Here is a 26,148-nt window from a genome sequence, read left to right as displayed (position 1 = left end):
AGAAGACACATCTATTGAGGAAAAAGCAGAGAACCAAAAAAAAAGAAAGAAAGAAAGAAAGCAGTGTTGGCACAGAAGCAGGAAAAAAAAAATGCCTTGTTGGGAAAGCACTGCATCAGTAAGATGGTGTTTTTTTGTTAAGTCACAGACAGCTCTGCACGCTGCTTTAAACCACTGGCAGGGTGTTTTGTCCAAGTGCATCTAGTGTATGTGGCATTTATTCCTCTAAACAAACATACCAGCCAAGGAATGGACTCAGGTCCCACCCCTGACATACCCGACACACAAACACAGGCAGGCACAGGGAGAGGGGGACTCACAGTTCTGAGTACAGGAAGTGCAGGTGGCCCACATTGTCAATGTAGTTGGCAGGGCTGAGCCAAGGCAGGACCAGCAACAGAAGTGCCTTCATTTTCCAAGCAGGATTCTGCTTTCTTCCTGGCCACCTTCTCTCCGTCAGCTGCAGGGGCCCAACCCAGCCCAGCCCCTTTAAAACATACTTGCCATGTTCCCACAATCAGCAGATCACAGAGAATGAGACTTAGAGCCCTTAGCTGAGCCACGCTGATAAATCACGGGCCCGTAAGAGGATTGTGTGCTCTGATTCTTAGATGGGGAGATGAGAGAACGGAGGAACCCACCATGGTTGGCGAGAAGGCTTAGGCTGAGAGCAAGCAGGCTGATGCCCGGGAAAGGGACCTGCCCCTCCTGCAGGATGCCGACTGGTTCTCGGGAAGCAGCTGGTACATTTACATCACTGGCTGGGAGCAGATGGGCTGGAAGCTAATCTGTGTTGGAAGAGGGCATGAACATGGCACGTTCAGAGCCCACCATGTGAATAAGCAAACGCTCAAAAGCTGTCCTACAGCTTGCTAGAGGAAGACCCCGGACAAAATTAGCATCTTTGGAACACAGTCTGGAGATCTTAGCTTACAGAGAGCCTTCTTCAGATACTGCAACACAGGAATGTTAATACGAACCAACTCCACTCTACATGTATATTTAGAATGTGCATTTAAGATATTTTCCCTGTCACTCTCCCAACTATACTGACAGAGGCTAAGAGAAGTGACAGCTTCCTTGTTAATTTTGCAAACTGTCCCTATATAAGAACAGGCTGTGCCATTCTCTCTGAGACTCACAGAGAACCTTGACAGACAGATATAAAATTCTGTCCAAACAGTGCATAGCCTCCTATTCTGGGGGGGGGGGGAGTTGCTCCATTCCTCCTGCTCCCCTGAGTAACTGAATTAAGCCCTCTCACTAGCTGTAGGATCCTGGGCATTTCATTGAAGCCCTGAGCCTCAGTCATCTCATCTTTGAAATGGAATCAATAAAGCCTTATCTGCCTGGTTCTGCAGAAGCTGGACCACACCATCTCTTCCAGCTTCGAGATCTGTGATTCTAGACTCTACTACCTTCCTTAACACCAGGACTTTGCACGCCTAAGCTCTGGAATGCCCCAGAAGCCCCAGGTCTCCTCTCCTACTCCATATTTAAGAAGAGTAAAATCCATCTTGCTAACTGAAGGCCTAAATCTTAATAGAAATAGCTCAAAGGGATAGTTACATTAATGACAACCAAGCTATTACAGCAAATTACATTTCACAGGAAGAAGACCAGAGAAAAATCTATGGGATGAGACCAACTGTAATAAACCATGTAGGAATCTGGCGTCAGAGATCTGCATGTACCTGAGGCAAGGCTAAGACTTAAACTGCACTAGACCCTGAGGAGGTACAGACTTAACTTCTACAGTTTGGATCAGAGAGAAGCAACCTTGATAAAGCCTGACATCCATTAATTTATAATTTTTTGAGGCCCTAATTTGAATTCCATTTCCTTTAGGTCTGGTATGCAAGAGTGTGTCAGAGCTGGTGAAGAGCAGGAAAGAGGAAGTTAGGTTTGGAACTTAGATGCTGGAGTCAAACAGGTTTGAGTCTGAACCCTAGCTCTGCCACGTATGAGCTGTGTGACACTGGGAATGTTCCTTAACCTCTCTGAACTTCTGTATCCTCCTCTGTAAAGGAAAGACAATAGTATACTTAACTCACAGTGTTTTTATGAAGGTGGAATGAAATAATGCCTACAAGAACAAAAGACTCAATGAGTGTTAGCTATTGCTATAAATGTTGTTATTAATAGCCACTAATGATCCTGGATAAGCGTAGTTGGCAGCTCAGCACCTGTCTCCAAGAGGCTTTGCTCTTCTCATCCTGGCTTTTCTTTCCTGCTGCGCTATTAGGGACATGACATGGTACAGTCCTTTGCTGCATACAGAGCTGCACAGAGTCCTGGGACATACTCTTCTTGAATGTCCAGGATCTACTGTGTAGCACATAACTCATAAGCAGCATCATATATAATATAGGCATGGGCTTCAAGGTGTACTAGATGGTATTTCTTATCATCTTGGGCATGTCATGGTGCTTCTCCAAGTCTCTATGGAAAATGAACAATGCCTGCCTTTCACCTTGCATTTCAAAAGGCTATGACATTGCTGGGTATGAATACAATACAGAAATAAAGGTACTGTTTTTTGTTGTTGCTTCTGTCACTCTTGCAAAAACTGCTGCTTTCCTATTCAACGTCTAATCTCTTCTTCTTTGTAACAGCCCCCAGGGTTGTTCATGGTGGTAATGCACTTGGTCTCTCCCACAGGTGGGCGACCCTGTAACAGTGCTGGCCAATGAGTTTTAAGAAGAAATTACTGGGTGAGGCATCCCAGAAAGCTCTTTAAAGGCGGGAGTCTCCGTTAGCACATTGTATTTTGCCCTTCCTGCCTGATTCTTTATACCTGGAACTTGGATGTGATGCTGGAGCTTGAACAGCTATCTTGAGACCATGAGGTGACACATGGTGCTAATCTGAAAAGAGGAAGGAGCCTGGATTCCTGATGGCATCAAGGCAACATCATACGAGTTGTGGACTTCCTAGCCTCAGATGCTGTGTCAAATGAGAAAAAGAGAACTTTTACAGAGTTTAACCAATATAACTTGAATTTTCTACTACCTGCCATCTGATGTAATCCTAACTAATACAATCCCTTGGGGATAAAAATCCCACCTTCAAATGGTCATGGATTGCAGTAAACGATCCTAACCCTAATCCTGGCCCCCAGCCTTTGCCTGTCTGATTCTTATTTATTCTTCATTGTCACCTCAGACATGACCAATCACCTCCTGTTTTCTTGCTTCTTTTCACTAGACAGGGGACTCCTTGAGGGCAGGAGTTCTGCTGGTCCTGTTCTCTATTATATCCTCACCACAGTGCCTAGAGCAGAGTAGATGCTCAATAAATGTTTATTGAATGAAAGAGAATTCAACTCAGTTAAAGAGTCCATTTTTTTTGGACCAGTCTTTCTTGATCACAGGCAAATTAGCAAAAAAGGACTTCAGACTTTACAAGAGCCATGGCAGGGGTTGAATATTTATACAAATAAATAATAAATGTCCAGGAAGAAAGGAAAAGCGTAAGGGAGCTTTCTGGGTATGAGTGTTGTGGACGATGTGGTTTCTTTAAAGAATTACTTGGAGATTAATCTGATGGACACTCAATGATTCTCTCAAAAAGTAATGCAGGGAACTGCGTCATCTCTTCCGTGCCCAGGAGAGCTAAAAGAGCAGCTCTCCACTAGGTAGGGCCAGGAGGAAGCTGGGTTCAAGGCTGGAAAGTCACATGAAGGATGTATGTCAGGCACAGTGAGTGGAGATGTTGAGCCAGGCTGAAATGACCAACAAAACTTGTCACCCACCCACTGTTCTATAGAGTCACACCCCCCTGGATCCTCTCTCCAGCAGTAAACCCCTCCCTGCCATGTGGACAGCTAGCTGAGCCTGTGCTGCACTGAACACACTACAGAAAAGAGCCCCCGAGGGAAGAGAAGGTCAGGAGAAGTTCCAGGGTAGGTCTTTGGAGAAGAAACTTCCAGGACGTTGGGTTTCAAGTTAATCAAGAAAATAACCCCAGAGAGCCTTCAGTCAGGTGTGCCAGTGACATCACATTTTCATTTAGGGCTGTTTTCAAAACTGAACAATAAGCTCTCTATCCGAGGTCGTAAACACTGAAGATGGGTCAGCTTTATCATCTCCCATTTTTACTATCTGCCACGAGAGAGAAATTACAGGGCAAAGCGACTCGTCCCAAGAAACTATTCAACATGCATGTGTTTTCAAATTCTCTTCCTTCACCTCTAAAAGGTCATTTCCCAGAGACAGAAATCATGACTTGTAGAGACTTTTCTCTCATTCTGGGCCTGGCCTCTTGTGGATCCTTGATAAATATTATATATGCAGATGATGATATTGCAAAATGAAGATGGCACCTTGAGGTTAACATAACTCCCACTCCGGATTAAGGAAGGAAAAGCTTTGCCTCCACACACCCTCCCACTGCTGGCCTGGGTCAAGAGACACGCATCAAATTGGCCCTGGGCAGCGCCCCACCATGACCGCTGGCAGTGTCCCTTGGCTAGGAAGGCTGCCGCCGGACCCAGCAAGCCCGTCGCTCTCGTGGGAGTTCTTTACAGGAGGCTCGTGTGACGGGAGTCTGCAGGCATCTAAGAGGGCAGAGGTCAACAGAATTAGCCAGAAGATTCCGAACAGTAGCTCACATGTGCAGACTGACTCCCACAGAAGACCTCTCTGGTCTGAAGTCAGAAATAGTTTTCCAAGTCATCACTGGTCTGGTCAGTCACGCACACCCCCCATTGGTCCTAAATGTTTTAGTTAAGGATTTACATTCAACTCAGGGTCTGAAGTTGTAAAATAACAATGTTTAAAATGAGTTCTGCAGAAAATAGGCAGCACCCCTGACGCAGGGCCGCTGTTACTATTAGCAGTGATCCTACGGACAGGCCGTGAGCAGAGCCCTCGAAAACATTTCTGGAGCACACGGCCTTTCCTACCAGAACAACCGAAACATTCTAAATGTGATTCATTTCTGCAAGAGCCTTGTATTCAAGGAGCCACCTGCAGTAAGTCCCCATCATGCAGGTGGAGAAACTTACATGTGGAGCTTCCCGGGAAGCCAGGGACTGTCAGCTCTCCAAGACCCCGGGGAGGGTGTGTGTGCATCCTCATCAGTCTCACAGTGGCTTTCAACCGGAGCTGCACTTAAGTTCTCCATACTAGTTCTCAGCCGGCCTAGTTTCTATTCATCAAAGTGGCACTAGCAGAAGAATGTTTTTTAACTCATTGTGTTTTAAACACTGAAACCAAGAATGCAAACTTTATAAACAAAGCTACCTTCAAGGGCAAACATATGACAACCCTCCCATCCAAGCAGCCACCAACCTGGAGGCCTCACATAGACGCGGAAGGAAAAACACTTGTCCCCTGGGGAGCTCTGAGTTTTCCCAGTTTTAGGGACTCCAGAGGTAGTAACTACTTTGTCTTCACATCTCTTCCAAGGGGAGGAAGAGGTCGTCTACTGGCCCAGTCACAGGCCCAAGAGAACTCTGGAGTCGGGCTCTGGATTAGCTCCAAATTCTTAATCCTGGCCAAAAGGAAAAAAAAAAAAAAAGGCATACCCTGGGAACGGGGAGGGGGAAAGGAAGTGTATATTAAGCATTTGATGACTAACAAATACAATGTATTTTTGGAAATGTTGGTTTCAACCTACTTAGGAAGCTGAAGTGTGGAGGGAGCCGAGAACGAGTGTGGAGGCCCAACACCTTCCGGGAGAGTTTCCCCTCCACCCAGGGCTGCCCACAGCGCCTGTGAAGGCCGCGGAGGCCGCAGCTCAGAGAGGTGATGACAGTTTGGGGTTCTTTCCTGACTGCTGTTTTGCAGACGTGCATCTCATTATCAGCTGAGCGTTCATCAGGCCTTCCCCCCAGGCTTCCTTGAGGTGTCCGGGTCACTCAGCCGGCGTGGGCAGGTGAATGAAATTCCCACTCCAGGCAGCAGAGGCCCTCCTGTATCACCCCTCTCCTGGGGGCTCCAGAGACGCCCCGCTGCCTCTTCCCAGTCCTTCCCTGGCACCACTGCTGTCCTGGCCTTGCTCTCAGATCCATGTGCCACCTTATCCCATTTTTTAGGGATAGCCTTGACCCCAAATCAGTTCTTGATGAGGGGATGGGGAGGGGCTGCTGTGTTTTCACTGTCTCTCCACAGGCTGCTTCTGTTTCTTTCCTTGTCTCTCTCCTCTCTGCTCCTCCCCTGCAAACCTCCAGTGGTGGGCAGAAGGATGACCACCCCCCTGCAAGATGTCCACCTCCTAATCCTCAGAACCTGTGAATGTGCTACCTCACATGGCAAAAGGGATTCACAGATATGACTAAGAATCTTGAGATCCTGAGGAAAGGATGCTGAATTATCCAGGTGGATTCACTGAGTGGATCCCAATGTAATCATAAGTGTCCTTATATAAGAAAGGCAGGAGGATTAGAGCCACAGAAAGAGATGTGAGGATGGAAGGAGAGGAAAGAGAAAGAGGGAAAGAAGGAAAAGGAGAGAGAGATTCTACACTGCTGGCTTTAACAATGGAGAAAGAAGGGGGATGGGTAGAGCTCAGTGGCAGAGCACACACTTAGTGTGCATGATGTCCCGGGTTCAATCCCCAGTCCCTCCATTAAAAAGTAAAAATAAAAAAATGAAGATGGAGAAAGAGGCCACCAGCCAAGGAAGGCGGGTAGCCTCTGGAAGCTGAAAGGGATTCTCCCCTAGAGCCAAAAGGAAATAGCCTCCCAAGCCCTTGATGTCAGTGAGACCCACATTGGACTTCTGATCCTCGGAACTGTAAGATAACAAACTTGAGTTGTTTTAAGCCACTAAGTTTGTGATCACTGGTTACAGCAGCAGTAAGAAATGAATACAGCACCCAAACACAGATGCATAGGTGGCAAAAGACGGGCACATGGGGAGGGAGGTCTATTAGGGCCTTTTCTCCTCCCCATGCTCCTCAGCTCCCTACCCCATTGTGGCCCCAGTGTTGGCCCTGGCCCTGCACCAGCACCTGTCAGCATCCACCTCACCTCTGACCCCAGACCAACTCCCCTGCAGACAACGCCTCTCCTCCCTGGGCAAAACTTGCAGCAGAGGTCACAAATAGACTCCCTTGCCCCTTCTCCTCTGCCTGCACTTCCTTCTGGGCCATCAGAGAAGAGTTGCATCCTAGTTTAAACAAACACCAACAACAGCAGAGGCTCAGAGGCAGCCCACCAACCTGAGTTAGATGCATCTGGCTCAACATCTAGGGGAGAAAAGTGAGTTCACGAAGTACTCAGTATGGAAACCATGTGCATAGCATTACACCCAGGCCACTGCTTTGGACACAAACGTCCACGTTAGAGAATCCGCATGTCTCCAAAGACAAAGACTCAGCTTCATGACTGGAAGAATGTGACCTTTAGATAAAAACACCTGCACCTGCCTCTTGCCCTTGTCAGAACAGGAACCAAGATAAACACAGCTTCCAAGTTTCCTCTTACAAAATAACTGTGGCATTATTGTTCGCGCTTTATTAAGCGTCTTAAGTGCTCTAAGAGAGAACCTCACGTGCGTGAGACCCCGGGCAGACCCTGAGGCTGTCCACACGAAGAATGTCAGGAACAGGACGGTGTGAGTGGACAAAATGAGAGGCAGACAGGTGGAGCGGTGATGTCAGCCACCAGCAGGGGTGGTCCGACCACTGGCTGAAAAATTTGCAGAACAAATAGGTCGGAAGACAAACGTTTTCTAAATTTCTCCTTTTGAAAACTTAGTTGAAAATACCTCACATCTCCCCAAAGGACAGGTGGGCTTTGCCAGTTCCCATACAGAGGAACTTCTAATACTCATGGGCCAAACTGGGAGACATTTTTTTCTCAGGTAAAAAACAAGCCATGTCCACCAGGACACCTTTTGGGGAACCAGGAGCCTCAGAGCAAGCTGCTCATCCGATCTTTCCAGGATCTTTCACATTTCAAATGCACACAAATGAAATAAGCTAGTCACAGAGGACAAACATTGAATGATGCTTCTTCTATGAGGTTCCCAGAGCAATCAGATCATAGAGACACGAATTAGAACGGTGGTTTGCATCGGCTGGAGACGAGGGAATGGGGAGGTTATTTTGTTTGGGTTTGGTTTGGTTTTTTGTTTGTTTTTTTTAATGGATATGACATTTTAGTTCTGGAAGATGAAAAAAATTCTGGAGATGGATGGTGGTGATGGATGCACAATGCGAATCTGTTTAGTGCCAACTGAACTGTACACTTAAAAATGCTTAAAATGGTAAATTTATATTACGTATATTTTACCAAAAAATTCCTGTACCAAACTCTACCTCCTGCTGTTTTCTCATACTGAACTACAGCCATAAACACCTAAAACGTGTCTTATTTTGAATGAATCCTTTCCTTGGTTGCAAAGCAGAACGCAGAGAAAGCGCGCAGGCCGGAACAACCCGCCCTTCCAGCGGCGCCGCGAGGGCGGGGCTTCTCGGGATTGGTCGCCCGGGAGGCCCTCCCTACCTGGTTTGAAAGTGATGCTCAAGGTCGTAGCGCTGTAGCACCTCGTCGCAGTGCTCGGTGAACGGGCAGGTCACCAGAAGCTTGTTGAGGAGCTTGTTGACCAGGATGCTGGATTTCTTGCAGTGCTGCAGAACCAGAGGCTTGCGATCCACGGGGCAGAAGTCCTTCTCCACCAGGAAGTTGGTGAGGCAGAGCGTGCAGTAGGTGTGTCCGCAGGGAGTGTCCAGAGGGTCCAGCAAAGCTTGCAGGCAGATGTGGCAAATGAGGTCATCGTCCACGTCTTCTGTGTAGGTGTAGAAGTGGTTTTCTTCGGGCGAGTGGGCTTGGCCGCACGCCACGCACAGGGGTGCGGGGCTGGGATCTGGGTCATCGGCAGGATCTGCCTGGCTCATGGTCGGCTGGGTGGGGGCGAGGCAGTATGACCGGAAGCCAACCCACGAAAACACAGCTTCCTCGGGAGCAAATCAAGGTCTTCCTGGAGCCATCCACTAACCTGAAAGAGAATAAGACATCTCATCTTGGGTTGCACAGCACGCTGAATACGCGGTTTGTTATGAACGTGAGGCAGGGCAGCCGGTGGCCAGAAGTGAGTGGTGACTCAGAAGCCAGGGCTGAGTGCCCACTCGGGTGACTGACATGGCCCGGGGCCAGCGTCTTTGCCTCCTTCTGCCTCAGTTTAACCACCTATCCCAGCGGCAACCACGTTTACCTTTAACAACCTCATGTTGATGTGGTGAAAATCCTTTGGGTAACATCTGGGAAATGCCCAGAAATACACTCTAAGAAATGTAATTTGTTAATTAAAAAGACCAGTGATTTATAAAGTTCTCTGTCAGAGAAGGACAAGAAGAAAAGCAGTTAACACTCTGATGGCTGTCTCTTAGCTTCCCCACCCTTCTCCAAAACTCAGAACATATAGGACCTTGGAGTCTTCAACTAAATCATCTGAGAAGTTGAGGCTGCTGTATGTTTCTGATGATAAAGGCAGTGTTTTCTTCTACATGCATTTCATTTACTCAGTCACTTAGTGGTAAAGTGGGTTCTGGAGCCACACCACCTGGGCCAGTCCCGCCACCACTGCAGGCCAATGATTTAAGCCTCTGTTTCCACATCTGTACAATGTGGATAATAATAGCCTACTTCATAGGATTATTGTGAGGATTAAAAGAGATATGAGACATAAAGCTCTTAGAATTGTCCCTGGAATATAGTAAGTGCACACTGAATATTAACTATCCTTACATAATGTATATTTGTTACTGAATTCATTCTGTCTCCAGTCTAGCTCTGTTGGCTTAGAAACTAAAAGCTGAAATTTCTATAAAGGTGTGTGTGTGTGTGTGTGTGTGTGTGTGTGTGTGTGTGTGTGTGTTTGCCTTTGTTCTAATCATCTCTTTTATTCAAAAAAAAAATATATATATATATTTCAAACTAGGAGTGTACTATCCCAGCATGTAACTCCCTTTGGTATATAAGTTTAAGATGGAGTGTTTAACATGCCTGATTAACATCCAGAAAGTCTCCTGGATGATCAGTCAAAGATTTTTTTTTTTTGGCCTTCAATCATCTTTATTAATGAGCTGCAGAAGAATGAGATTTGTAACAATGAGAATCATAAACATCTCTGTTTTCAGTAAACATTTTTTGAGCACCAACTTGAGCTAGGTAGTGAGTTGGCTGTGGAAGAGACCTTCAAGAGAGCTTTAAAGGATATGCCTGCCTTCATGGAGTCCCAAGTCCAGGGAAGGTGGACGTGAACACTATAATCAGAAGTCCAGATAAGCAGTGCAAAGGCAGGTAAGTGCTAGGAGACTCTGGGTCGACTCTCAGGACAATTAAGAATCCCGCAGCTACCCCCATCCCTATCCCCCAACTCAACTTTCTAATTTTCTGAAAGTAAATAAAACGACTTTCAGCTTTCCACGGGGACATAAAGACACATGAATAACCTAACAGGAAACTAGCCACGTTTGGGAATAGCACAGCAGTCATAAACTGTGTTAGTTTTCTCTTTTCCAAATAAAGTCCGAGGTTGTTTGTACAAACAGAGACTTATCTCAAAAAGAAAATCCATCGACTTCAAACTTTCACTGAGTCAGCTGCCTGTTTACATTTCTGGGCCGCACTAATACGCGTGGAAGAACAGTCTGGTCAAGAGGTGGAAGTAAAAGGCCCTGAACGTGAAAGCATGTAGGAATCACAGCATTTTATTTAGCATCCAAAGAGCCCACGGGAGGCTAAGGCAGAGGGTGCAGGAGAGGGTGAAGTTGTTTCTAGCTCAGTTTCATGGAAACCTACACAGCTGCTGTGTGTCCTTTAGGCTGATAGAAGGTCCTGGAACCTCACAGGAAGTGCTTTAAGGGGCATGAAAAACAGTGGAAAAATAAACACGAGAATGGAAATGGGCCACCCAAAAGATTATCATCTACTCTAGGAAAGGAAGTTCACGTATTTTGAACTAAAACACTAGATCTTTTAAATTGTAAGAGTTTTGTGGAATACTTCCCTGGGTTTGGGTTCTGTCTGTTCTTTCTCGCTGTGCTGGGCCCGAGAGTGACAGGAGTGCTCTGGTCGAACCACTGAAAAAAACGTCACAATTCTGGGCCATTCCTTTATCGGTGAAATGGCCAGATTTTTGGTTTGCACACTGTGCTCTGGAAGGTGTGTCAGAGGCCTCAGGGTCTTCCAGAAAAGGAAAGGAGGGACGGTGGGCCGTCTCCACTTCTCCATCCCGCCCAGTCCCAGCTCCACTTTTATCTCACACATCAGCTTCCTCATAATATATTCTTCAAAGAACCCTGGCTTAAGGAAAATAAAAGCAAACAACCAGACTACATACTATGAAATCCCTTTCAGAAACGGAGTCCTATGGTTCTGCGCTAATAAAGTAGAGGTGTTTTATTTTGAGGCGGTTCGATTTTGGGAAAATCTCTTTTTTTTTCTTTCTGACACACTTTTGAGCATTTACCATGTGCAGGCACTATGCTGGGGCCTTAGATATATTGTTATTTAATCTTTACAAATCCCCAGGGGTTTTGTTTTGGTTTTTTTTCATTTAACAAATGAGGAAACAGGTGAAGCAGGTAAGAAACTTGCCAGTCACACCAAAAAACAAAAAACAAAAAACCCAGAGTAACTGCTGACTCCAGTTACTGCTCTTACACATTTTGCTGCTTTTCTCCTGGCATCTTTCTTGACTCCCAAAATGTGACTAACTAAATATGGGAGCCCCAGGAAATTAGAAGGTTAAAAATCTCTTTCAGCCTCCTTGCAAGGGGGACCCCCTTTCCCAAGGTCTCTGAATGAAAGGGCTCTGACTTTACTGAGTGTAAGATGCCTGAGGCAGGGTGAGTGGACCGGGACAAGCAAAAATGGCCGGTTTTAGTTCCAACACCAATTCGTTTTTCTTTTCTTCCTTTTTTTCTCTGAGAGCAATTTGAATTCTCGGGCACTTACTCATGTGAGTAAACCAGATTCTTCACATAATATTAATGTAAACATCACTGTATATATTTTCCAACTTTGCTTTAGACTAAATAAAGCCTATATGAATAGACACAGATGAGAGAGTTGGCTGAAAAAGCAATTTGGGGCTCCAAAGGAAAAAACTAGGTAGACTTTTAAAAATATGATTAATATCATTTACCTGATGTTTCTTAGTTCCAGTTTACATCTTATTAGCATGTACGATGGATCATGTTTTTAGACATATATTTATCTTGCTGAGGGACTGAGAAGAAATTATCAAAAATCATTAAGGCTTCAAAAGTAAACAATTTTCTCCCCTAAAAGTGAGCGCGAGGGCCTGTCAGCTTTGAGTACATCCTCGGTGCTCAGTGTGTGGGCACGCTGGCCCTGGCTGAGAGGAGGAGGGAGCCGCAGTGGGGCTTCTTTGCAGTTTGGAGTAAGAAAGAGCAGGAAGTGGGTTCTCTCCTCGGGTGTGTGTAGGGTGGTGGGGGTGGAGAACTTACACCTCCTTGGTAGGCCCTGTTATGGCTCAGGAACCAACCTTCCTCCTTCCTCTCTGATTTGGGGTGGAATAGAGGCCTGAGGTGACTTTCAGAGAGAAGTGTCGTCCACCAATGTCGTGCTGGAAAGTACCACGAAAAGTAAAAATCTCCCTCAATCCCCACTTCCGTTCCCATTCGTTTATCTTGCTGGAAATTGCTACAGAAGTTCTTCTCCCTAACTTGCAAATTCTAGACTTTCCTGATAACAAAGGTGCATTTCAGAGCAAAAGTGAGTCAGCAGTGTCTGCAACCGAGAGGGTCGTCAGAGGGCGTATGTACACTGACTCCTGCACTGGAAAAATCCAGTAGACTGAAGACTTAAAAGCCTTAAGCACAGCCTTTGGGAGGGAGATAAAGAGGCACAAACTTCCAGCTCCAAAATGAATGACTCAGAGAGACCCACTTCAGAGCTAGAGACACATGCAGGCTGAAAGTAAGGGGATGGACAAAGAAAGATGGACTAGCAATTCTTATCTCAGACACAATAGATTTTAAGAAAACAAAATGACTCAGGGGATGAAATGGACAGTGTGGGATGTATAGTCAGTAATGATGTAGTATCTTCGTATGGTGACATTTTGTAACTAGACTTACCATGGTGATCATTTTGTAATGCACAGAAATATCAAATCACTATGTAGTGCACCAGGAGCTAACATAGTGTTTGTTGTAGGTCAATTATACTTCAATAAATGAGCAAACTCATAGAAAAATAGATCAGAAATGTAGTTACCAGAGTGGGGGGAGGGGAACTGGATGAAAGTGGTGAAAAGATAGAAACGTCTGGTTATAACATACGTATGTATTAGGGAAGAAACGTACAGCATGATTAATATAATCAACACTGCTGTATGTTACATGTGAAAATTAAGAGAGTAAATCCTAAGAGTTCTCATCACAAGGGAAGAATACATTTTTCTTCTATTTTGTGGCTTTATGAGATGATGAACGTTCACTGAACAAATTGTGGTGATCATTTCATGATGTATGTACATCAAATCATTATGCTGTACGCTTCAAACTTATACAGTGCTGTATGTTGACAACATCTCAATAAAATTGGGTGGAAAAAAATCACACACAAAAAGAACAGCCTTTGGGATACAGCCTGTTTGGAAGCAGAAAAAATTTTGCATGAGATAATCTACAAGAACAATGGGGTCTCTGGTGGCCATTGTCCCACTAATTTTCCTTTAAATGCACACTGGCTTTACAAAAAGTGGTTATCTGATGTAGTCAGAATAAACCATATACAGCACTGGAAAAGTGATGGATAAACATGTCACCTGGCATGCTGCGCAGACAATTTCACATTTTCCTCCTACTGAAGGGACTTGACTCCAGAGCATCTCTTGAATAGGTGCATGAGTCATAGCTTTCCAACAATAGTAATGGGATCTCATGATATTCAAAAGAATCTGTCCTTGTAGTCAAATGGCAATGTGTCCTGCATTGGTACTTTAACCTTGACAAACATGAAACATGATAGCCATAGGCTCTTTAGGTTGAAAGGGAGCCTTGAGAAATGGTCCTTAAATGAAACAGGACTTTATTTCCTTATAAAATAGATCATTCTGCCTTTGAATAGCTCTAATCTACTAGTGAGGGAAAGTCCATGTATTGACCCAAAATTCACCCCCCTAGACCTCACCCACCACCTCCATGGGTCCTATTTAGAATATGTCTAATTCCTTAAATCCTTCAATTATTTGAGGGCAGACTCCAAGTGCCCCCTAGGTTCAGCAGCCTGAAGTGTATCCGACCTTCCTTCAGGTTTACAGACTCCAAGAGCCTGACTGCACTCTTCTGCAAGCTCCCCAATTTATCAGCGTCCTTCCTGCAATCTATGGATAGCATGAACCCCAGGTCTCCAGGACAAAGTGAAGTGGGAGTAACTAACCACTCCCAGAGCCAAAGACTGCATCTGCTCCCCGGGCAGCAGTGCACACCCGGGCTGGTACTGCAGTCCTGCCAGAGCTGAGCAGGGAACGCTGCCCTGAGTCCTAGAGGAAGCTATCAGCAATTCTTGGCCATAGATGGGGAAAAGAATCAAGACTAATAGAAAGGTAGATGCTTTTAAAAGCAAAATCAAATGCTAGGAACACAGTTTAGAAAATGCAAAGATATTTAGAGGTTTATACAAACAGAATGAAGGCCTCAATAGCTAAGAAGTTCCAGTATTGGAATTCTCAGCATATAATCTGATTCAAAGAACGAATGGTATTTGGGGAATTTGGGGCTCCACCATTTGTTTGTAAGCATTCCTTTATGTTGACAACTCTTGTTCTAAAATGTCCTGACATAAATAACACGAGAGAAATGGAAACCATTTCAACAAATGGTAAATCAAAGAGAATTTTTCTCATCCAGAGCATAAGCATCAATGAGCTTTCACTGACATTCACTAATAAATGAAAAAATTAAAACACTGACAGGCCTAGGGCAGCTGATGGGGGGCAAGCAAAGGGATAAACTAGAAGTCCTACAGCTCCAGATGCTCCTTTCCTCTTCCTTCCCACCAGTTAAAAAAAAAAAGATACACAAGTGCTCGACAAGGAAAGTGTCCTCAGAGGCTTTACCAATCAGTCACCTTGGACCATTAGGGTTCTCCCCTTACCTGCCAGAAAGCATTGCTTATGGAAAACTTCTACTTCTCCTGTGACAAACATGGTCCTAAAAATCCACTGAAGACAGTCCTAAGTAACAGATACACTTATCCCACCAGTGCCATGTGACCCACGTTGCAGCCTAGGGCAAAAGGAAACCTGAGTCCTAATATACACGTTTTGTGTATTTTTTAGTGGTTAAATTGTTTTTCGTAATCATTAAGGTAGTTGGGAAAAAAAAAGTGAGAAACATGAAAACTACGTGTTTAAGCATACAGCATTATTTTGAATTTAAATATTTTACTTATACTAAAACCAGAATTTTTTCCTCCATAGTTTTACTTTCCTGGCTTTAAAGGAAACAAGGCCATCAGTACTGTTTTCCAAATCTATCTCTTTGCTTGTCTGATTTTCAGCTGAGGAAATTGCCAGGTTTGACTAATCATCTTGAATAATTTAAAATTTTTGATCTATTGTTTATCATGGATTTTTTGCATTAATTTTGGTTTTTTAAAATACTATTTTAAAATATTACTTATCGTGACTACTAAGTTTTTGGGGTTTTTTTAATTCAAGTATAGTCAATTTACTTGACTATAGTTTCTAGTGTACAGCATAGTGATTCAGTTATATGTATTCTTTTTCATATTCCTTTTCATTACAGTTTACTACAAGCCCAATACAGTTACCTGTGCTATATAGTAGGTCTTTGTTGTTTATTTATTCTGTACATTGTAGTTTGTATCTGTCAATCCTAAACACTCAATTTATCCCTCTCTTTTTGCTTTCCCCCCTAGTAACCATAAATTTGTTTTCTATGTCTGTGAGTTTCTTTCTGTTTCATAAATAAGTTCATTTGTAGATAAACAACAAGTTCATGCTGTATAGCGCAGGGAACTATATTTGATATCTTGTAATAATTTATGGTGAAAAAGAATATGAAAACGAATATATGTATGTTCCTGTATGACTGAAGCATTGTGCTGTACATCAGAAATTGACACAACATTGTAAACTGACTATACTTCCATAAAAATATATATACAAAAAAATGAAAAATAAAGAACCTATATACCAGGATATATTTTAAAAAGTTCATTTGTATCATATTTTAGATTCCACATATAAGTGATATCATATGGTATTTTTCTTTCTTTTTCTGGCTTACTTAGAATGACAATCTCCAGGTCCATCCATATCGCTGCAAATGGCATTAATTTCTTCTTTTTATGGCTGAGTAGTATTCCATGGTATAAATATACCACAACTTCTTTATCCAGTCATCTGTCAATGGACATTTAGGTTGTTTCCATGTCTTGGCTATTATACATAGTGCTGCTATGAACACTGGGGTTCATGTATCTTTTCAAATTAGAGTTTCCTTTGGATATATATATGCCCAGGAGTGGGATTGCTAGATCACGTGGTAAGTCTTTACAAAATGCTTTTGGTGCCCCTTAAAATTTGTACCCAAAGGTAAGCACCTTACTTGCCTCACCTACTCAATGCCCTGCCACTGTTAATTTTAGAGACTTAGGTAAAGAGAATGGGGTGTCAAGGCTGTGATTAGGATCCAGCTCTGCATTAAACCACCTCTGTGGGTCTCCATCTTTTCCTTCCACCTGCCCTGGTTTCCAGCCAGGTGCAGTGGCAAAAGTGGAGAATTACAACCTTGTCACAGGTGTGCCACTAAATTTTAACCAAGGTGGAAATTAACTGTTGCTCTAGCTGATGGTTGTACTTGATAGAGGCGCCAGATGAGCAGTCTGCTGAAGGGTTCATGAGGCAAGAGGAAGAACTTTCAAAGGAGAGGGGAAAAGTGTAATCTGAAGCCAAGTCCCCAAAATGATCACGAAACATTTGGATCCTGACAGAGCTTCTCTTCGTGAGTAGATAGGAGAGCCCAGTCAAGTGACATAAGCATTCTCTCCAGCAGGGACCCTGTGCAGACTGCAGCTGTACAAGCAGTGTGAGGCTCTGCACTCGGTTTGCTTTGTAATTTTTGCTGACTTATTTAATGTTGTTCAAAATCTTTAATCCCTTCAACCAACCTTAATGTTTTATCATGTGTCTCACACACATACAGACCAAGAATCCCTTAGTCTTTTACCTTCAAGAAACTGAACTTAAGATGTTTTTGTTGTTGATGATGCATTAAAATTTGGGTGAAGCTACGCAGTGCAGAATGGCTTGCCAAGTTGCTTTCAAACAGGTCATTGAGGCCACACCTCAGTGCCAAGGTCACATTCACAGTCAGGCATGTCATCCCGAACCATGAAGGCCAGAGATACACCCATGGAGGACTAGGATGGACCAGTGCTGATTCATTCTTCACACCAGTGGCCTTATCTCTCTTTCTAAAATGACTATCTGGCAGGCATGTTTGTCTCACCATTGCCCTGGCTCTAGCTTCAACTCCTAAATTAGATTATTGGGGGGGAAATAAATGCCAAAGTTAGGGTAAACTCTATCTCCTATTACACAAAGTGAATTTACAATTACATTTTAAATTATAGATAAACTGTGTGAGACTTGGAGGTATTAAAGTGCCATCAATTCTTTCATAAATATCAATTGTGAACTAAGGTATACAAGAAGATGGACCAATGCTCTGTGGTCTGTTCCTTAGCTTATAGACACATATGTAATGGGGAAAAATTAGGTGCTTTACCAAGACATGGAAACAACCTAAATGTCCATTGACAGATGAAAGGATAAAGAAGATGTGGTATACATATACGATGGAATACTACTCAGCCATAAAAAGAATAAAATAATGCCATTTGCAGCAATATGGATGGACCTGGAGATTGTCATTCTAAGTGAAGTAAGCCAGAAAGAGAAAGACAAATACCATATGATATCACTTGTATGTGGATTCTAAAAAAAAAAAAAAAAGACACAAATGAAATTATTTACAAAACAGAAACAGACTCACAGACATAGAGAACAAACTTATGGTAACCAGGGGGAATAGAGGTGAGAAAGGATAAACTGGGAGTTTGAGATTTGCAAATACTAACTACTATATATAAAATAGATAAACAACAAGTTTCTTCTGTATAGCACAGGGAACTATATTGAATATCTTGTAGCAGTCTATAGTGAAAAAGAATATGAAAATGAATATACTATATATATATATGACTGAATATATATAAATATATATATGACTGAAACGTTATGCTGTATACCTGAAATTGACACAACATTGTAAACTGACTGTACTTGAGTAAAAAGAATGCAAATTAAAAAAAATTAGGTGCTTTAGAGACCTGAATAAGAGTCACACATCAGATTAAAAACTGTCTTTGGACCAAGAGCCTGGATTGGATATGGAGGCTGGGGAGGCAGGGGAGCCACATATGTTGCAGAGGAAAGGGAGAGGGACCAGAGGAAGGGCACGTGCTTATGGGCTGCTGCAAAGGTCAGGGTTAGCTCTGCTCCTACCTAATATCTCAATCAGTGGTCTTCCAGAGGGAGTAAGCAATTCACTAATACAGTCTGTGAATGACACTAGCCTGCACAGTGTTGCCAACACTAGAAAAGACAGAGAAAAAATATATAAATGGCCTATGAAGAGGTTGAAATATGGCCGGGAAATTAAAGAATTGAACTAGAAGGAGACTGTGTAATACATCTGGAGTCAGTAACTGAGAACATAGATGCTCAGAAAGTGGGAAAAACAAGGGAAGCGTTAGGTGAAAGGAGTCCCAGGAGCTAGCCAATTAGATACAAGCTTTAGAAGTCAGGGATGGGCTTTCACAAGCCTGTTAGAGAGGAGCTTTTACTGCCTTTCCCCTGGGGTGTCACCACTGCACACCTTTCAAACTCGGATTGGTTGGTAAGAACTCTGGCCCACAGAAGATGTCCTTCCATTTCCTGGTCTCCCAACATGGTGAAATGGAGCTGATCCCCTGCCAACAACAAAAATGAAGGCAGAGTATTTTGCACTGACCAAGGGCCCTTGGCCCTTGCAACCAGTTGTCACAGGGCCCTGGGCAGGCCTGGTGTCCAAGAAGAAGCAGGGTAAAGACAGACTGGCCTTCTGTCACCCAAGGCTGAAAAATATACTCAAGAAACATGTTTTTTAACAGACATCCAAGATTTATGGAGGGAAGGACAAGGTGGAGGAAGATATTTGAATTCTCAAAATTTTTCTACTGCTTCAGTTCTACAGGTGTCCATGTATCACCTATTACATGCCTGACATTCGTCTTCATTTCTGTGGGAATCCCCATAGGCAGTTCAATTTCACCTTCAATGAGTGTAAGTCTAATTAGGAAAATGGACCTTATATACAGAACAAAAGATAAAACACTGCAAGAGAATACACAATGGTCATGGTCTTACAAAATAGCAGCCATGGACAAGCATGGAGAGAAAGGAGCAAGGGAGCAGTGTAGTGTGGCCCAGGTCAAGTTCAAGGAATAGATGGTCCTCAGGGTGAATCATGAAATGGGACTTGGACAAGTGGGAAGAAATCCAGGTGAGAGGAAGAGCACTACACCCCCTGGTATCTGGTGTTCCCACATGATGACTTGTATTTGAGATTTTAAAATTATTGAGAAGCCACAGGATTTTGAGTTGGGTAAGGATCTTAGATTCTCACCAAGTGCAGGGATCCTCTTTACAACATCCTGGAGGGCTCACCTACCAACTTCTGTTTGAAACACCTCCAATGATGGGAGCTCATGAGTTTGCCAACAGCTGAATGCCTCCCTCTTGTTAGTATGAACTTAGGGCATTGTTCTGTCTTGCAGTGGAAAATAGATCACATTTATCCCCTCATAACAGGACGCCTCCACCAAAGTAAAGATAGCACTGTGGTTTCTCTCTTGTCTTTCTGTCTCTGGTTCTTCCAGTTGTCTCTGTGGGTAGTCCAGGTGGTACTGAAGGGTCCACCTAGGATGCTCTCTAGTTTGTTAAGGTCCCATTGAAAACATGGCACTTGGAAGTGATAACTTACCCAAATGAGGTCTGCGCTCAGGGTTCAGTGGAATAATCACTTCCTTAATCAGGATACTACTTGTCTCTTAAAGCAACCTAAAATGACCTTTACTGATTTGCTTTTTGTAGATAAATCATACGATTGACTAATAAAATTCAGTAGGTCTTTAGAATATAAAAAACTTAACTATTGTGCTTTGAACAGAGGAATAAATAATGGTAGTGGTGAAGGCTACCAAGTCTAACTCTCCTTGCCTATATTTTGCCCAATATTTCAGCCTCCAAGTGGAAAAGAAATTACTCCAGAAGTAATGGGAGGGGCCTATGTGTAGGAATGTCACCTGGGGGGCTGTAGTGGGTAGAATGATAGCCCCAAAAGATATGCCCACATCCTAACCCCCAGAACCTGTGAATGTGACCATGTTAGAAAAAGGGTCTTTGAAGATGTAATTAAGTCAGAGATCTTGAGATGAGATCATTCTGGATTATCTGATTTACCCAAACCCAATGACAAGTGTCTTTATAAGAGAGAAGAAGAGAAGACACAGGCACAGAGGAGAAGGTGATGTGAAGACAGAGATGGAGATTGGAGTGATGTAGCCACAAGCCTGGGATACCTGGAGGCACCACCAGCTGGAAGAGGCAAGGATTCTTTCCTGGAGCCTCTGGAGGAAGCAAGGCTCTGCCAACACCTTGATGTCAAACTTCTGGCCTCCAGAACTGTGAGGGAATAAATGTGTATTATTTGAAGCTCCCAAGTTTATGGTAATGTGTTACCGCAGCAATAGGGAACTAATAGAGGGGTATTCTCCCAGGAACTAGGTACCCATTTCCAATGACCTCTTCCAACGCCTCTCTACATGGTTTGGGGACAATGTGTTGAGTTGCAGCCACTTAGACAGCTAGATACTTCAGGACAGCAGCTCTGCCCTAGTATAAAAGTGTGGTAATTTTCTTTTAATTCATTGCTAAGTTACAACACAGATGTTTTCAGAGAGGACTGTTAAACCAAATTTGCTAGAGCCTCAAGGGGCAAAAAAAAAGACTACAGAGAGAAGAGCTGATTTTGTGTGTGTGCCGTAGAAGACATAATACAAGCATAATGATGATACTTAACGAGGAGTTTGAAAACACCAGGTGATTCACCTATTAATGTGAGCAGGCAGGAGCCTAGACACGCAGCATACTGTTCAAAAAAGGCCATGTGACAGACAGACAGAAGCAGTCATAAGCAAGTTATGCAAATCATCTCAACAGATAGCGATGACATATTTAGACCTCACCGTCATGCGTATGCTGTTGCCACACACTAAGACACGAGGCTATTAAAGAAAATTCTTGGAGAGTTTCCATTCTGCTGTTGCTGAAGTCTTTTATGTCCCTATGACAAATGCATCAAACACAAGAAGCAACTGAGAGTCACTGGAAAATAATGGTGGAATTTAAGTTCACACATTCCAAGTCACATATTATTGATGAGGAATAAAATGCCCCCGGTTAATTGGGACAGAACCTACTGCCACTATTAGAAGTGTATTGTCGATCCACCATGTCAAGGAGTGTGGCTCCCTGGAACAGGGGGAGAAGTTTTTCTAGAAAGGCAGACATGGAAGGGCAGGGGTGAAGAGAACAGGAATAAAAAAGACTGTCATAAAAACTGCAAACCTCAAATTTAGAGGTCATCGTGTCTACTCTCTACCTGAATCCCAGAAATTCCTTCTCTCCCCTTCTTTTTAGAATAGAATATAAAATAAAACACAATAATTATTACTATTTAATGAGCAGTTCACTAAGTGCAAGATACTATGCTGAGGGGGAGGGTATGGCTCAGTGGTAGAGCGCATGCCTAGCATGCACGAGGTCCTGGGTTCAATCCCCAGTACTGACATTTAAAAATAAATAAATAAATCTAATTACCTCCCCTCACAACAAAATTTTTAAAAATAAATAAAAATAAATTTTTAAAAAGTTGCAGGATAGAAAATAACATTTGTTTTTAAAAAAAGATACTATGCTAGATTCTTTCCATGTATTTTCTCATTAAATCCTAAGAATGATCCTTATGAGATCAGTGATATAATCTTTATTTTATAAATGAGTGGCATGTGCTACTAAAAAATCCCTCAAGTCTTCTTTGGCATTCATTCATTCCCTCACTCATACATTCATTCATTTAGTGAATAGGTACTGGATACCAAATATATCAAAACAATCACCTTCAGTGACAGGGAACTCAGTGCCCCAAAAGGCAACCTACTGGACTTTTGGACAATTCTATTTCTTAGAAATTTCTTCCTTCTATTGATCTGAAATAGATCTCTGGGTAACTAAGCAAGGCCACTGTGGTGTCTACGTGCCCCTTAGAACAAAACGAGATAAGAGGAAATGGTGACTGGAAGAAGTTAATAGGGGACAACCAACATTTTCTGTTTCTGATTTCAGCTCAGTGCAGTTTTTGTGCTTAGCAACTTGTATGGTTTTCATGTAAATCTTTAGTCTTTGGGGAGGATAGACAGTTAAATCCCATTAACCCAGAAAGGGTGATGTAGTTTCAAATGGTTATGAAAAGCCCTTGATACTTTGGAGGTACTGTCAGAGGACAATCAAGTTGCCACCCACATAAAAGTGAGTCTACGTGATGCCAGCACATAAATATCAGGAATAGCTGGGTACCACCAGGAAGTCCATGAATAGCAAGGCACTGAGGAGGACACATTTTAGAGTCGCCTTCATCCGATCCCTCTTGGCAGCATCTTACCAAATGGCCTTTTAAGTAGTCAGAATCCTAGCAAACTCTGTTTTCTCTACTTTAAGTGAGGAATTCAAATCTAAAAAGGAGACACTACTGGAAGCCAGGAAGCCAGGAATCCCTGCTCCAGGAAAACCCACTGGTTACTTACATCATAGAATCCTGCTGCTCACAGTTCTGCCAAGGACCAGGTATTTCAACTGGCAGCTACACTCCCCTGGAACTCCAAGATCATCCCTGTCACCAGGTTTTCCTTCTGAGCCTTTGGGAGCCTTTCGGGAAACCTGTTTTCCTCAGAGACTTTTTGGCCCTCAAATTACTACTGTTTCTATCATTATTGTATCCAAACTTCAACGTGGCCTAAGAAGTCTAGCTGTCCCCAATATAATGATTGTTTCCTATAGTAACACAAGACTTACCATTTATTGAGCACTTACTATATACAGGCACTTTACATGAAACCATTTCAGTTATTCCTCACAACAGCACTGGTTTTCGTGAATATTCCGTTTTCCAGATGACGAAACCAAGACAAGGAGATATTAACTTACTTATTTAGCTTGGCAATTGCACGGTGGAACTGGATCTCAAACCCAGATCGGACTGATTCTACCCACTATGCCTTCTTTTCAAGAAAATAATACGAATGATAGCTGGCACTGTGCCAAGGGCTATTGTAAGCACTTTATACATTTCAACTCATTTCAACTTCACAATAAGCCTATTTTACAGCTGAGGTAAAGTGAGGTTAAATAACCCAGCCCAGGTCACACAGCTCATACAAGGTGGAGATGGGTTTTAAACCCAGGGATTCTGGTGGCAGAGACCACACCACTGTTTTAAAGCAGCAGCACCATTCCACCTAGAATTAAATAAATAAGGCTAATATTTCCAAGTGAGGCATTGCCCACTTCCCTGCAGTCAACCTAATGTGCATCTAGCTTCTGTTACGGGACCCACGGAGGTGTGAAGTACACCATGTCAGCATCCCTTTGCAGGGAAAAGGTAAACACGGAAACTGATGGACAGGGAGGTTGAGGTGCTTCCCTGGGTTCCCCTAAGCAAGCTAGTAGTCAGTTCAAGGTTACAAACCCCTGGCCTCAATCCACTAGGCTGTTACATTGCTTGTAAATGATGAAAAGATGCCTTATCTTTTCAGGATGGGCTGAGACCTGGAGAAGGTCCCAGGGCCCTGGAAACACACCTGCTCTCATGCAATGGCTCAAGGTCATCAAAGGGCATAGGACAGTCCATTAGGGAGACAATCATAGCCAAAGGACACACAAGTCTCCCTTCCTCAGTACAGGGCAGACTCCAAACTGGCAGCCTCCTTCTCCCAGGAACTTGGCCTGCCAGCTCACCAGGCTGCGGTGAAGGGTGTTTATCTGCAAGATTGGAGGAGACCAAGCACCAGTCTGCCCTGGAGATAGCACAATGGAAAGCAGAAAGGGCTGCCTGCCAAGTCAGATTACAGCAAATAGCAACAAAACATTTCCCCCGAAGGCCCGCGGAGGACCACATTTTGTGGGTCTGTTGTGGGATGAGAGTAACAGCAGTGGCTAGCAGCTGCTAAACACTCCTGGAAGATGGGCAGAGATCAATCTGCCTGGCCTGTTTAATGACACAGTTTAACCCTTCTCCTGCCTCCTGCCTGTCTCCTTTCTCTGAACTGTGAACATTGGCGTTAATTACTTACAAGCAATAACTGTAACAAGAACTATCGGGGTTCCTAACAATTGTAACCTTTTATCTCGGAAGGGTCGGACCATCTCCTCCTAGCAGCCCAGGACAATGCCTTCCAGAAGGATAGCTCAATTAGCACCAGATATGTCACTCGATGCTCCATATATTTTACACCATGTACTTCTCAGGACTGCTTTATATTGTAGGGATACCACCTCTCACTTTACTGATAAAGAAACTGAAGGTCAGAGAAATAATAAAATAACTAAATGGGAGAGACTGTACATTTCCCAGTTAGGCCTTATTGCCACTTAATCAAGGAATGGAGTTACTACAGGAAGGGAACCACTGTAGGTCTTTTTACCCCTTTGGATAAAACTGACTATTCAGTTGGGACGTTTTGACACTCTCCGTCCGATATGCATTATCCAAGAGATCAACTGCATTCTAGATGACCTGACTCTGAGTTCCTGTCTCTGTAATTTTTTCCCTTTCTTACATCTGGGGGTGAAGAGTCCACAGCTTTGTTCCTTTAATACCCAGGGACCCCGACATACAGTGATGAAATGATTGGTTTAATCATACATTAAGTTCTATGCAAAGAATTAATGAACCACAGTCAACCAGAGGGAAGGCAATCTTGCGGAGAGGTTTGTGACTTTAAAGACACAGTTTTATCCGGAAGATTCAGGATCTAAGAGATATTTTTCTCTCCTCTGCTGACAAAACTCTGAATCAAGTGAGCACACTAGTGGAGGACAAACAGCAGCCACCACCCAAACACATTGCTGGGGGAAAGAACAGACACAAAGGTCAGGTGAAGAGCAACCTCAGCCTCTGAGGAGCAAGAGAGACTGGTAACAAGTAGAGGGCAGAGTCTCAGTCGGGGAGAAGCAACTGTCGGACACAAAAATGTCAGCTTGTTTCAATTTATACTTTTGGGGAACTGACATGCACTTAGAATTTCTGGGTGGATGGAGATGAATATTCCTAGGATACGAATATTCCTAACAGATTCCCTTGCAAACTGAAATCTCAGAAAAATAGCCCATGAAGGCACCCAGAATGCAACATCTCCCACACAGGTTGATTTTTTCTCCCCCAGTTTTCCAGCTCGTCCCAGTGGGGAACTGGGTTTGGAGCGACAGTATTGGGTGGAGAGTGTGGCTATTGGGTGGTCGAGAACAGGAGTAGTAACCAGCTGCGTGGTCAGGATAAAGAAAACAAAAATGGATCCTAGAGGTAAAATTACTTAAGAAAAAAAAAGGTCCTGGCAGAACAATCTCCCTGGTATATCTGCTATGAAAAGAAAAAGAGAAAAAAAATGGAAGAGTTCAAAAACAATTACAAATCAGACCTGAGCTTATACTCTTGTAAACATTGAGGAAATAGTCTTTACTTTAACCCAAGGTCAGCAGGCAGCCTCTCCACGTCTGAATGCAAACAATCCTCATCCAGACCGCCAAGTAGTTTTAAAAAGAATGTTCGACAAAGAACAAAGGAAACAGTAGACTTTGTGAAAGAAGGAGGAACGCTGGAGTGGAGGGCTTCGGAGTAAGGGCAACAGAATTTACCTGTTGGAGGAAGAGACTTTCAGGAAAAAAAAAAATTAAAGTTGTCTTACAGGTTTAGATAGAAATTGCCTCTGGTGAGATGAACACAGAAAATAAGGCAAAATAAGGCAAATAAGGCAAC

General features: G+C 43.4%; 1 protein-coding gene across 4 annotated transcripts in view; it reads right to left on the bottom strand.

Moving 5' to 3' along the window:
* LNX1 (ligand of numb-protein X 1) overlaps positions 1-26,148 on the bottom strand; it is a 113,766-nt gene that overhangs the window by 87,071 nt on the left and 547 nt on the right. For 2 of the 4 annotated variants that reach the window (XM_015250229.3, XM_015250244.3), the window contains exon 2: positions 8,456-8,948. In XM_015250229.3, coding sequence (XP_015105715.1) covers positions 8,456-8,847 — 392 coding nt within the window. In that variant the 5' untranslated portion in view covers positions 8,848-8,948. Of the gene's footprint in view, positions 1-320; positions 754-8,455; positions 8,949-20,638; positions 20,742-26,148 lie in introns of those variants that run through there. The other 2 variants (XM_031687924.2, XM_006198135.3) reach the window with 2 other exon arrangements.

This window comes from Vicugna pacos, chromosome 2, assembly GCF_048564905.1.
Source record: "Vicugna pacos chromosome 2, VicPac4, whole genome shotgun sequence".
NCBI classification, from domain to species: Eukaryota; Metazoa; Chordata; class Mammalia; order Artiodactyla; family Camelidae; genus Vicugna; species Vicugna pacos.
Note: the sequence above shows the minus strand (reverse complement) of the source record. Positions and strands in the feature narration are given on the sequence as shown.